Source organism: Daphnia pulicaria, chromosome 6 (genome assembly GCF_021234035.1).
Source record: "Daphnia pulicaria isolate SC F1-1A chromosome 6, SC_F0-13Bv2, whole genome shotgun sequence".
NCBI classification, from domain to species: Eukaryota; Metazoa; Arthropoda; class Branchiopoda; order Diplostraca; family Daphniidae; genus Daphnia; species Daphnia pulicaria.
Genome location: NC_060918.1, coordinates 5,121,293 through 5,134,932, shown reverse-complemented (window position 1 = coordinate 5,134,932; position 13,640 = coordinate 5,121,293). Strand labels below are relative to the sequence as shown.

The 13,640-nt window shown below is 37.1% G+C and overlaps 2 protein-coding genes across 3 annotated transcripts; one reads left to right on the top strand and one right to left on the bottom strand.

Moving 5' to 3' along the window:
* The first annotated feature begins 766 nt into the window (after window positions 1-766).
* On the top strand, window positions 767-6,764 carry LOC124341694 (echinoderm microtubule-associated protein-like 2). 2 transcript variants are annotated; one of them, XM_046794627.1, is made up of 22 exons: window positions 767-1,024; window positions 2,290-2,377; window positions 2,449-2,504; window positions 2,585-2,839; window positions 2,908-3,067; window positions 3,140-3,208; window positions 3,414-3,469; window positions 3,539-3,638; window positions 3,759-3,868; window positions 3,935-3,974; window positions 4,048-4,120; window positions 4,209-4,310; window positions 4,369-4,473; window positions 4,599-4,793; window positions 4,902-4,947; window positions 5,024-5,184; window positions 5,330-5,446; window positions 5,518-5,796; window positions 5,917-6,033; window positions 6,100-6,187; window positions 6,261-6,484; window positions 6,557-6,764. In XM_046794627.1, exons 2-22 carry the CDS (start codon window positions 2,295-2,297, stop codon window positions 6,680-6,682), a joined length of 2,562 nt encoding a protein of 853 aa, XP_046650583.1. In that variant the 5' UTR covers window positions 767-1,024; window positions 2,290-2,294; the 3' UTR covers window positions 6,683-6,764. The 2 variants fall into 2 exon arrangements, with proteins under 2 accessions (XP_046650583.1, XP_046650582.1); XM_046794626.1 differs by having other exon boundaries at window positions 768-1,024; window positions 3,137-3,208.
* Window positions 6,732-7,737, bottom strand: LOC124341695 (protein lin-52 homolog). The gene is made up of 4 exons (XM_046794629.1): window positions 7,560-7,737; window positions 7,431-7,502; window positions 7,256-7,366; window positions 6,732-7,029 (listed from the first exon to the last, which is right to left on the bottom strand). Exons 1-4 carry the CDS (start codon window positions 7,594-7,596, stop codon window positions 6,881-6,883), a joined length of 369 nt encoding a protein of 122 aa, XP_046650585.1. The 5' UTR covers window positions 7,597-7,737; the 3' UTR covers window positions 6,732-6,880.
* Window positions 7,738-13,640: the final 5,903 nt, after the last annotated feature.

The following is a 13,640-nucleotide window of genomic DNA, read 5'->3' as shown; positions in this document are numbered from 1 at the left end:
CCTCCCCCGCTCGTTATTCTATTGCAGGATACGTAATACATATGTGCCTGCCAGGATACTAGTTACTAATGTGCCGAATAAATATAATATGTGCTGGTGGGGGTCGACAAATAATAATTTAAAAATAAGCCACAGAATCGCGGATCGCAAATTTAGAATCTTTGAAAAAATTCTGCATGTGCAGAATTGATGGGATTTGCGACTGGCTGCAATGCCTGGTCTTATTAAATCGTAAACCGGTAGACCCCACATCTTGGCCGGACTTGGCTTCATTGAGTCGTGGACTCGTTGTTCAATCACAAATGAATTTCAAAAAAAAAAAAAATTGAAGGTTGTCAAAGCTTCCGGGAAGGTGAGCAGAGTAACTTTTCACTTTAACAACAAGTCGAAAACATCAAGATTTAAAAAGAGACAAAAATAATCAGGAAACTCGCAAGGGAACTCAGGATTACGACTGGAAGGTTGTCGTCAATTTAGAAAAATAACTGATGGAATACAAGGTGGCATTCTGCCCGTTAAAAATTTATTTGTGTTCGTATAAAAACACTAAAACAGAGACAGTGATTGTTTAATTATAGTTTAATCAAATCTCGACCCCCCTTTATTTAGCATTTTTTTTCATCTTTTAGAAATTACTGACTTTTACCTGACTTTGTATGGCTGACTGGAAGAATCGATAGGTGGCATTGGTATCTGTTCCACATGATCCATCTGTGAAATATGCCAGCAGGCTCTTATTAACTAGTAGAGTTGGTGGGCGGCTTTTAGAGAGTTGGAGTCAAAATTGGGCTGCTAAATTTATGGACACAGACCGATAGGCGATACTAGTCCAAGTCTCGAGACGAGTGACACCGACAGCTTCAGGCCAAACAGCAACAAGTGTCCTAGTGCTGCCTAGTATATACACAAATAGATTATTTTGAAGAAGTTATGTCAGCTTCCCGTATGGTGTTCCTTTTCTACTCTTGCATTTGATGTTGAAAAACGTTTAAACTGGATACAAGGAGGGAGATTCGTTATTCGGGTGAGTCGATCTTCATTTTGACACTTTGGGCCGCTTTTGGCTAAGGCTGGCGTTCAAACAATTCACTTGAAATGTCAAACGCTTTCGTCCGTAATATACTTTTGCCCACCTGTGTTTCAAGTGCAACACCAACACATTTGATTGTTGTATATTCAGAAATAGGCCTATGCATAATTTTGTAATTCTATTATGCCATTGGTTGAAAAATGCGCACCAAATGATCATGTAGTTGTTCGATTACGTAGTTTTCGTTACTATTAATCCTATTAATCAATTATTCAATTACTTTTGGCAAACTAGTTAATTATGATTTGCAACTATTGCCTAAGAGATTTTTAAATAATTATGGGTTTGGCAAAATTGAAACCAGATGTTATTTATACAGTAAGTTATCAACAGCTATTTTAATCAAGATTCAAGAGACAGTGCTAACCACCATATGCATTTCAAAGAGCAATATTCTATTTGTTTGAGATTTCAACTGTTGCATTGCTAAATATTAGCTGACGCATTTTAAAATCATTATGGTTATTGTTCATTTATAGACGTTATACACAACTAAGTCTATACGTGAGACGAGCAGATTATCAATAAAAGGGTGACCTAAATAAGGAGACAACAGGTGTAACACCTTTTACCAATAACGAAAGTAATCTAAAAAACAGAAACAAGGAAAGGAATGAAGGCGGAGCCAATCCGCCCCAACTTTCCCCGTCCATTTATTTGTCCCTATATGCGTAATGCGTATGTAGGTGAGCTCGTGATACGCGTTCTTGCCACTAGGCATGGAATTTACCTGTTTTCAAATTTATTCCTTTTCCTGCTGTCTCTATTATGAATGAACGTGATTAAAATGTATCCCGAAATTACATTTTCTCGTATCACGTAGTAACGAAATAGTAAAATCTTTGAAATTTTGGATTTATCCAATGTATTTTGACTCGAATGAGTTTATATGAACCCAAGTCTTAACCGCAACCATATTGCATTCTTATTTGTTTTTCGTTTACGTACAAACAGAGGTGTAGAAAAGGCTTGGCGGGTAAACTAAGCGTAATCTCTTTAACTATCAGGTGATAATAATCATTGATAAGTGAGCTCATTTCTTTTTATTAGTGAGCGCATTTCCTCAGAGATAACTACCACTTGCAAAGCAGAGCATATTTGATTATTATTGTTTTTGTCATTGCCGAAATTGCTATTCATTTTCAATGTACTGGAAACATTTTCGCTAAATTGCTCCATCTTCGTCCATCTGAATTCAGAAATAATGGAGAACGACATGGATCCTAGTGAACGCCTTGATTACTTAGAAAAGAGACTTGACGACCAAAATAATGAAATCGTTTGTCTGTAAGTAGTTGATTTTAATTGATTGAAATATCATTTGAATTTAAAAAAAAAAATGATTTGCTTTCATAAAGGCGTTCCACTTTAGCCGATGCCTTGCGCCGCCTTAGTGCTATAGAATCCCAAAGGGGTCAGTAAAAACATCCATCTATTCTACTGCATAAAATAAGAGATGTAATTCATCCGATCACCGCATTTCGATTACTCCAGGTATTAGTCCTGTTAAAGAGTCTGCTCGATCAGTTCAAAGCGCAAGTTTGTTGGCCGACTGCAATAACTCGCCCAGTTCATCTCAGCCATCACGCGACGTGTCTCGACGCCTAGTGTCATCTGCTAGTACACCTAACGTTCAAAACCGGAATTCCGGCATGAATCAGTCAAACGGTTCTTTAGTGTCAGAATCCCCGAGCTCCAATAGCGGATCACCTGCTCCATCACCGTCGCCGACGTCCCGACAACAGCACGGTAATACTCTCTCGAGATAATAAGAAATCTTTCGAGACGTTTAAGTTTCACACATTTTTCTTTTCTAGTTCAATTTAATAGTTTGATTTCCGAAGTTGGCAATGGTCGAAATAAAACGACCAGTTTCTCAATGAAGCCATCATTCATGTCGACCCCAAATAGCCTGCGAACCGCTAAACGTTGGAGTTCAACCAGCGATTTCATCCCTTCAAACGCTTTAGTATCAAGGTATTAAGGCTTGTGGTTAGGATTATATTTTTAGTTATAAATAATAAATTCCTATATGTTTTCATACAGCAGAAGACCAGATTCAAATTCGCTGCTTAACCTGAACGTGAAAAATCCGGTTGGAAACATGCAAAAATACGGGTAACTTGCTTCGAACGTTATTTTATTTTACGTATATTAACCAATGTTACTGAATTTTGATTTATTTTAAAAATGCTAAATATGTTTAACGAAAGATTTTTTTTTTGAAATATGCATTTTTTGCTTTTACTAAAGCTGAGCTCGACGTGACGAGAAAAAATGTAAAAATCATGGTTGATTTTGATTTATTTCTTTTTTTTATAAGAGCTCGTGATGCATTTTATAGTAGCGATGAAGGAATCGTCAAGTTCGTCTTCAAAGGTACCTGTAACGTTTATTATTATTTATTAAAAGGTGCAGTTTGGTAACATGTATTGTTTTCAATTCTAGGTCGAAACTTGAATTTTTACATCCCGACTTCGTTACGGGAAAAATATTCAGTGACGTTCAGTTTATCTGTTCCGGAAAAAAAGCTAAAAATGGAATGGGTGTATCCTTTTATAATTATTTAAGTTAATTTTAGTTGATTTTTTTACTGCTCTTTAATACTGTGGTAACACAAAAAGTTGTAAAACTTTTATAAATGCCTTAACTCAAAGTTTGATCACAGTTATGGATATCGAGGCAAGGATTGTCGCTCAAATTTGTATCTCATTCCAACCGGTGAAATAGTTTATTTCATTGCCGCCGTTGTTGTACTTTTCAACGTCGACGAGCATGGTATTTATATTCCCCTCTCATGACTTCTAGGCCTATTTCCTCTTAAAGTTAATTTTTCTTTTCTAGGACAGCGGTTTTATCTTGGACACACCGGTGAAATCAAATGGTTACAGAATTTTTAATAGTTGTCAAGATAAATTGGAAAATTAACAAATATTCGGTTTACTTTTTTCATGCAGCTTGACTGTTCATCCCAACAAACTTTTAATTGCATCTGGTCAGTCCGGTGGTAGAGAATACCATGAAGGCTTCGTATGTTCTTATACATCTTTCTAATGTCTCTTTGAGTTTTCTGGTGGCTTTTCTTATTTGATTTGTTGTATCCCATTATAAATTATAGCCTCACGTTCGCATTTGGAATTCTGTCAGCCTTCAAACTCTTTTCGTCCTCGGTCAAGGAGACTTTGGAAAGTCTGTTTCTTCTGTCGCCTTCTCAAAAGCGGTAAATACTTGTTTGATTAAGTTCATTTCTTTTTTTTCATGCATTAGAATCTGATTAGGACGGCGGAAACCTTTTGATGGTTATTGACGATTCTACCGATCACATTCTTTCCTTGTGGGAGTGGCAAAAGGGCGAAAGAGGAGTAAAAATAGCGGAAACAAGGGTATTTATACCTAGTTTATTAATATTATGAAGTTAAACTTGAAAGTCCAATTTTCAGTTTTTAGTTTTTAGTTTTGTACTTATTTTTTAAATGATTTTTTACATTATTTTAAAATGCACGTATAGTGTTCATCCGATTTGGTGGTCGCTGTTGAATGGAATCCTATTCCTAGAGAACGTTTTGCGTTTGTTACCAGTGGAAAAGGACACATATGTTTTTGGTCTCTTGAAAACGGGTTGTTATCTCGTAAACTTGGAATTTTTGAATCTCGCGACAAGCCAAAATACGTCACTTGCCTGGCCTTCGCCGATAACGGAGACGTATGTGAAACATTTTTAAATGACATCAAATAATTAACACGTCACCCAATATTAACATATTAAGATATTCAGCTGGATGATTTGTTGACTAGTTTTATATTTTTTTAGTGTATTTCTGGTGACTCCAATGGTTGTCTTATCATTTGGTTAAAGGGTATGTATATTTCTCCTCAAAGGTGAACGAAAACACAGCTTTTTATAATGTTCTGTATTACTTTCCTAATTTTCAGGTTCAAATATTGTTCAGAAAACGCTTCGCAACGCTCACGAGGGGCCAATTTTCTGTTTGCTTACACTGAAAGACGGACGAATAGTCTCGGGAGGCGGCAAAGACGGGCAGCTCGTCCTTTGGGATTTCCCTTCGTATCGTAGAACTGGATACATAACCGAGGTAACATGTTTTCTCTATTCCTTTAGAATCCCGTGCTAATTTTACTGTCTCATCCACTGATTCCCATACAACATCACAGATATTCACACGTAATTTCGCTTCTAGTTTTAGCGACATTTTTAGTTAATAACCGAATATAATTTAGATTCCTGAGAAATACGGAAATGTGCGCATTGCAGTTCAAGGAAAAGGAACTCAAATTTTAGTCGGGACTACGCGCAATGCGATACTGAGAGGCAGCTTCGACTTACCTTTTAAACCTGTACGTCTACATTACATGATTGAATTTCCAGAATAGTTTTTTAAATAATAATAATATTATTTCATAATCAGTTGATGATTGGTCACACTGAAGAATCAACGGGCTTATGCGTTCATCCCAGTCAATCGCAATTTGTGTCTTATGGCTACGACGGGCGCATCCAACTGTGGGACACGATGAGTCGGACACTCATCTGGGAAAAGGACATTGAAAATGCAGTCACGTCGGCGTGTTTCTCTCCGGATGGATCGGTGCTGGTTTTAGCTACCACAAGTGGGAAATGGTTTGTCATGGATTCGGAGACTCGGGACATGTACGCCCAACACACTGATGGCAATGAACCTATTCAAGTACGTAAACAAATAGTAAATTAAAATAATAGGATTATTTTTTTTTTTTTAGAATCTATTGAATCAGAGTTTAATTAAATAATGAATCCTCTGGTCTGCGTATGATTAACTTTAATACAGGTGGTCAAGTTCTCTCCAAACGGTAAAAGCCTGGCTATTGGCTCCAAAGATGCATCAGTCTACATATACCAAGTCCTGGACAGATACCGCAAATATTGTAGAACGGGGAGATGTGTGGTAACAAGCGATTCCATTTATTTTGCAATCTGGTACTGTATATTTGACTGATTTTCGTAATGAAAGGGTCACTCGAGCTTTATCAGTCAAATGGATTGGTCCTGTGATAACGTGCACCTTCAGACGAATTCTGGAGATAACGAATTGTTATACTGTACGTATGTATTCTCGAAAAGGCAACATGAACTCATTTTTTAGTTGAAGCTTTAACTTTGAATTCTTTCCAGGGAATACTGGAGTGTGTCGTCAAATTACCCTCGTTCCTAGTATACGAGACGTGGAATGGAATTCCGTTACCTGCCCAGTTAGCCCCACTTCTCTAGGAATATTGTCGGAAGGAATTGACGGAGCTGACGTTTATTCGTGCTGTGCATCCAACTCCAGGCAACTTATGTGTGCAGGAGACAATAAAGGACGTCTTAAGCTATACAGATATCCTTCCCAACCCAAAGTATAACCCAAGTTTTTATTTTACCTCTTAAATTGTAATTGTTAAATCATTGTGATATTTCATATTTTTCAGTCGCCTTGCCATTCTTACCAGGGGCATAGTAACATCTCGAACGTTTGTTTTCTATCAGACGATACAAGAGTATTGTCAGCCGGTGGTCGCGATTCGTCAGTAATCCAGTGGACAGTAGAAAATTGACAAATACCATCCCTTTTCATGCGTAAAAAAAGAGAAAAACAAGAAATAGTAAAATTCGACATCTCTGTTGTACTTATCATCAGAGTCCACAGCTAAACTATTATTTCTTTTAAAGAACGAATAAACAAAATCAGAAAAAAAAGAAATGCAAAATTTGTGTTAGACTTGTTTCAAATTAGTCAACATATACTATCATATTTAGATTTTTCTTTTTTTGTTAGATGAAAGTATATTTAGGTATTTTCCTCTTGTCATTTCTTTGGCTTCTTCCAGACCAAGCTGATAAGCTAAATTCTGCAATTGCTTGACTTCAGCTATCAGTTCTTGTGCTGTTAATTTGGAATAACCTAAAAAAAAAGGTAAATATAAGGTAAGAATTCATTGATAATATGAACCAAATCAAGAGTGGCCCATTAAAAATTTCTGCAATGATTTATCCAAGAGTTTGGGACAGAGGTTATGGATTTTTGTAGTAAACTAAATTACATAAAGATTACTAAAGAAATATTTGGACAGGGAATGTTTTGAATGTCTCAGATAGATTTCTAAATTGAACATTTTACACAATCTTACGTCCAACTAGTGTATAATCATGCTTGTCCAATTCTTGGGGAATGATGGATTGGGGTAACGCTGGCATCTCTGGTGATCTTGGAGGCTCAATGACGTACTCTATCCCTGGATCTATTTTAAAGAGAAGCTTTATTACAAAACCCGTCGACACGGAACTTTGTAAATGAATAGTTACAGTTTCGTTCAGGCCAAATGTCAGGAGAGGCGCGATCTAGTTTTTCAGTACTAAGTAGACTCTGTTCCAAATCTGTATGAATATTTAGATTAAAAGCAGTTAACAACTTGACCAATTGTATACTACTACCTGAAGACGGTTCCTTTTTCGCTTTCATTTTTGACATTCTATTAGCGTTTGCAAGGAAAGAAACTGCACGAAACTACGCGTAGAGTTTGTTATGTTTGTGTGAGGTAAAAGCTAAAAGTAAGCTGATTGGCGTGATTGCTTTGTATTTTGTGTTTTAGTTTTTAGGCGTTGCCAAAAATTAACAACAAATAACTATTCGCGTTGCCAGACTTTCTTAGTTTTTTAAATCTTAATTGCAAAACAGTATGCAAATCATTGATTTGAAATATCCTATAATTCTGAAATTCCTTTCTTAAATTCAACGTTGAAAGATATCAATTAACTATTTTATATTTCAATATTACCCGACGCATGGTGTATTAGTATGGTGGGGGAACTGATGGTTGGAATCGGCTATCTCGGCTGAAGCCAGTGGTCGCACCTGATCAGCGCTGCCTGGTGGACAATTGGGTGAACTATGAGCTATAAACGGTCTGAAAATTTTCTAAGTCCGATTGCACTTTGCTTGTGTACTTATAAAGCTAAGATAGAAAAGCAAGCTTATCAGCTCGCCGCGAAGGGATAGTCGTAAGCCAGTTGAAAACTGTCTTAAATGACAAATTCAGGGCCTATGATTAAGTCGGACTTATTCACAATTCACACTTTCCTTCACAGACTTTTTGGTCTTAAAACGGGATTTTTCCGTCACAGTTCAATATCCTTGCAAGTCATTTACGTTTAATTTGCTCAACTCATATTTTCCTATTTTTACACATACAGTTCAATAATTCAATTTAAAAATAACCATATTTTTTTGTTTAAAATAACGTGTTTAGTTTAAAATTAATTCTTAACTTAACACGTTATTTTAAAATTAATGGAGCAGTTACACATCCTGCGTTGCGCATTCTCCGCAAATGCGAAAATCTCATTTGTGTCCAAGCTGGTGTGTGTCGCCTACAGCGTCTTATGGGAAAACCAACTTCTCCTCGGTAAAAAAATTGTTTTCTTATCTATGACTCTGATTTTCCCCCCTTTTCTTCCTAACAGTGAATACTTTATTCATTTCTCTATTACCTAATTTTTATTTCTATCCCCAATTCCATCTGGTTAATTTTTAATTAATTTTTGTTTGTGACTGGTTTTTTTGTTGTCTCCTGTAGCAGAAGAATTTCGTTCGTAGCGTGGTCGATTCTGTCTAGAAACGTCTAGAAACGTCTATACGTTAAGTAAATGACACGCACGTTAAGAATGGAAAGTGGAATTTTCGACTTTTGACTTTCGTCTCAAAAAGTCATGTAGCTACATTGGTTAAATGGTAACCTTCCATTCATATGATTTTATCATGAGTATTTAGGTTCGAATCCAAATTAATGAAGATTTCTAAATTTATTTCATGAATAAGAGTTTTGACGCAATCTGGATTCGAACTTAAATATTCATGATGAAATCATATGAATGGAAGGCCATCATTTAACCAATTTAGCTACATGACTTATTGTAATATTCGATAAGAAAGAATTAATTTTAAACTTAACACGTTATTTCAAACTTAATTGCGAGTCCGAAGGGCGAAGCTAATAATCGCATACGCAGAAAAAAAAAAGCCATGTCACTTTGTATGTATGTGTGTATGTAACGCTCCATTGCTCGGGTGTTTCACGACAGATTTCAGACTTTTTGGTCTTAAAAATTACACAAAAAATATGCGGTGCGACCAGAACAAAAATAATTTCATTTACTTAATTAGTTTTCCCGTAATTAATGAAAAACTGTTAAAATAATTGCTCAATGACTGGTGACATCTTGCGGTGGCGAATACAACTTTTTCACCTTAGGTTTAAATTCCACTTTCCATTCTTAACGTGCTTGTCATTTACTTAACACGTTATTTCAAACTTAATACGTTAAGTAAATGACAAGCACGTTAAGAATGGAAAGTGGAATTTAAACCTAAGGTGAAAAAGTTGTATTCGCCACCGCAAGATGTCACCAGTCATTAAGCAATTATTTTAACAGTTTTTCATTAATTACGGGAAAACTAATTAAGTAAATGAAATTATTTTTGTTCTGGTCGCACCGCATATTTTTTGTGTAATTTTTAAGACCAAAAAGTCTGAAATCTGTCGTGAAACACCCGAGCAATGGAGCGTTACATACACACATACATACAAAGTGACATGGCTTTTTTTTTCTGCGTATGCGATTATTAGCTTCGCCCTTCGGGCTTGCAATTATTTTTCAAGCTTTAATTATTTTAAAATTAACAGAAAAAAATATGAAAAAAAATAAAAATAAATGACGATTATGGGAATCGACCTTAACCCTTTCGTGTCGCAGACCGGGACTATAGCCATTGTGACAACCACCTGATTTAATATTCCGTAAATTCCAAAAACATATACTATTTTTCAGACGAATTTACAAAAGAAATTAGTATCTTGGTTCATAGAGGGCACCAAAGAAGTGCGACCAGCCCTGCAATTGGCTGTTAAGAATTTCGACTTTTGCACTAAGCTCCGCCTCTTGTCCGGGAACTGGCTTCATTCGAGATAGCCGATTCCAACCATAAGTTCCCCTACCATACTAATACACCATGCCCGACGCATTCCCATTCCCCCTTATATTTCTGTGGATTTTGCTACCCAGAGCCACCTATTGCATTTCCTAACAACCCGGTGTTAAACTCGGCTTTAAAATTTTTACCGGTGCAGCTGATTTTACCAGATAATTCCTTTTTTAGTTTTTATCTTAATAAACTAGTTCATACTCTAAATTAAACTGAATTTGGTACACAATATACATTGAAGATCCTGGAGTACATTCTGGCATTTTCGACCAGCAACCGTTTGGATAACAGATTGTTCACAATGTAAGGCAGAATGTCTACAGTGTCCACACGATCGTATCCAAATCAATTAACCAGAGCCAATTAAAAATTTACCCTTAAACTTAGATCGCATCGACTGGCATCCAACAAGGATTTACTCAGTGACAGATACCTGTATACACCTGCAATTTAATTTGCGAATATTGTAATAGCATTGCCATCCGTTTGACTAGAACAACGAATTTTTTAAATTGTGTGATGATAAACGAAATCAAATTCTAGTTTCCAGAATGCGACATCGCTTTCGCTGTTGTTTTAATAGCGTGAGCCTAATGTCAAAAAAACTAAAAAATACGAAGTGTTTAAAAACGCTCGACAGAAACTGCCATAATGTAAAAAGGCAACAAAAAGAAAGAAAGAGCCGGGGGTTAAAAAAAAAACTTGTTTGATCCATTCTGAAATGAAGGAGTGCTTGCTGCCTGGATGTAAAGTATTGGAGGAAAGATAACAATTGACGTCAGCGGTAGCCCATAGTCTCTTCCGGATCATAGCGAACAGGAAACCAAGTCCGGAAGATGACGTTAGCCTTGGTCCCCATTGTTGGGCTCCTATGAAAAGATACTGCTGGTGTACATAGCCATAGCAGCAACTCTCCCAACTCAAATTTAAAAAGAAGGCGCGTGTTCGACCACTCGCCACGGAAATGGAGTAGGCACATATAATGCCGCCGCGCGCGGCCTCCCTTTGCTCTTACTCTTCTCTCTCTCTCTTGTCACCCAACTTTATACAGCCCTCTGCTCATTTTTCACCGTTCACCAAGCCCATTTCAACTTTGCCTTTATGAGTTCGTCCTCTTTATTCCGTTATTTTTACGCTTCATCAAACAATACAAGCTTAAATGAATAAATAACTGGCTACCGGTAGTATATAGTGATGCAATGTTTCGACTAGGCTTTTGATGTCGATCCCTTCAGTTTGAGTTGGCCAACACAGTCTAACGCTATTGCGGGTTTTTATTCACTTTAAAAAACTGGCCCTCCAATCAAATATATAGAAACAGTGGCTTCAAGTAATTCAATTATTGGAAAATAGCCTAACAAGCGCATCATATTTTTATGAAATGGTGTTTGATTTAATCTACATACATATTTAACTGTATTTAGCGATAGAAGTTTCATTTCTTATTAAGACTCTCGCATATCATCTGTCAGGAAATGAAATGCGGTACTAGGAATATTATTTAACTCTATAAATAGCCCATATTACTTGTGTGTATAATCGCTAAATAAGAAAAACGGCCATTTTTTTCTGGTAAATGCCAAAGTTGATATCCATTGATATTATTCGGAGCGCGGTGAAAGTGCCAACGGGTCAATAGCAAGAGAGAATGGCCCGTTTCACTGCGCTGTCTATTTAACATGTGTTCCTTATTCCATTACCCGGCGCGCCCGCGACTTTTGAAAAGCCTTTAGAATGTCGAAAATGGCTTTTGTCGGCCAGTCACTTTTCGGTGGCGTCGTTGACTTTCACACAACGCCATTCTACATCTGTTTATACATAGATATGGCTATGAAAAGAAGTATTCGACACGGGCCGAGCTAGGAAATCAAAGCCAAATTCCAATGACACGCTTGTCGGACATCCCAACAGATGCGTCTACATACGAGTTACGTGGTTACAGCACCGCAGCGCATCAGAGAAAAGAAATCGATTGTCCAATTGTGTAGCGTTTCTAAACCATACATTTGGATCACCATGGTCACATTTCCCTTTCAGACGTCACTACCTTTTGTGGCCGATAGAGAAAAAAAGGAAAAAAAAGGAAAAAAGGAAAATTGAAAAAACCCCAGGCCCATTTCGCCTACAAAGAAGTAATGGCTTTCAACAATCTTTGGTGTATAATACCTTTAGCGTCCCATAACACTGAAACCGGAAGTCTTTACACAATTACGCTAAACAGAGGCGAGACAATCTTTTGCAACGACGTAAGCCCACACACCTTTTTGGTGGTCTGAATATGAATGCTTTCAAATATACAAGGGCGGAAGGTCGATTCTTTGACTTGAGTGAAGTTAAAAAACGCATCGCTAACGCAATAATATCAATGCAAGAACAATATTCAAGCCAAATCAGTACCGGTAAACAATATGCTGTATTATTCTGTTTTCCTTTTTTTTTTGTTCCTTCAAACATTTGCTGATGAAGCCGGATGAAGCAATAGTGGACATTTCAAAGAAAGAAAATTCTCATAAGATGACCAGTAATTGAATGAATAGCCATTAACGCAGCCTAATTGCTTCGCAATTGTTAAAGCAAATGCAACAAAGAATAAAAGCTAATTCGTGATTTTGTCATATTCTTTGATTTCGAACATTTTTAATTTTTTTGTTGAATCGTTTATCTTCTTGTTTGAGGCTTTGTGTTTTGATTTGCTGGTATGACGCGTTCGTATATATTTTGTAAAATAATCGAGTGTCCGTTTTACTATTCAATCATTTTGATTACCTTTATTTGGAAAAACGCTAAATTCCTTTTGTAAAATGAAGAAATTAAGCGTGGGTCTGGCGTGGGTCCAGTGAGATATGGTTTCCAATAAATTATTTGATTTGTTGTACAGTTTTTCTCATTGATCTAAAATAACAAATGATTATAAACTGATTTTAAAACTTGCCTCTTTTCCACAATTATAGCCAACGTTGCTATACATCGGCGAAACCTTTTCTTCATTTAACCAAAAGAGGTTCCTGAAATGTGAAAAGTGTGTCGCATACCTTGAATTACGTCAACTGGTTGGTTAATGTCGTGGCTGTCACGATGTGTGACGTGCGACGAGAGTTACATATCCTGACGCGTAGCGTGGCGTGGCGTGGCGTGGCTGGAGGGCTGTTGGCTGTTGCTCAACTGGATACACTGACAATACAGAATATACAAGGCATGATGCAGTGTAGCAGTGCCTTGATTTGATTTCCTCTTGTTTCTGTCCGGATTCGGCGAAGACTTTGAGCATATAATAAACGATACGGACCCGTGCATATGCTGCAGAGCTGCTACAGAGCTGTGGAATCGTCAGGAAGTGAAGTTGGGCCAAGTAATAACCGCTCCAGCTCTTTATCGCTCTCATGTTGCCAGTCAACTGCTTTCCGACCAAAATTTGTTCGTTAGTTGAGTCACGTGACCTATAGGGCGCCCCTCACATTCACGAGAGCTACCCCCCCCCCTCCTCTCTCTCTCTCTTCTTACCTAACTAACAATATCCCTTTCAATAAAAGCTT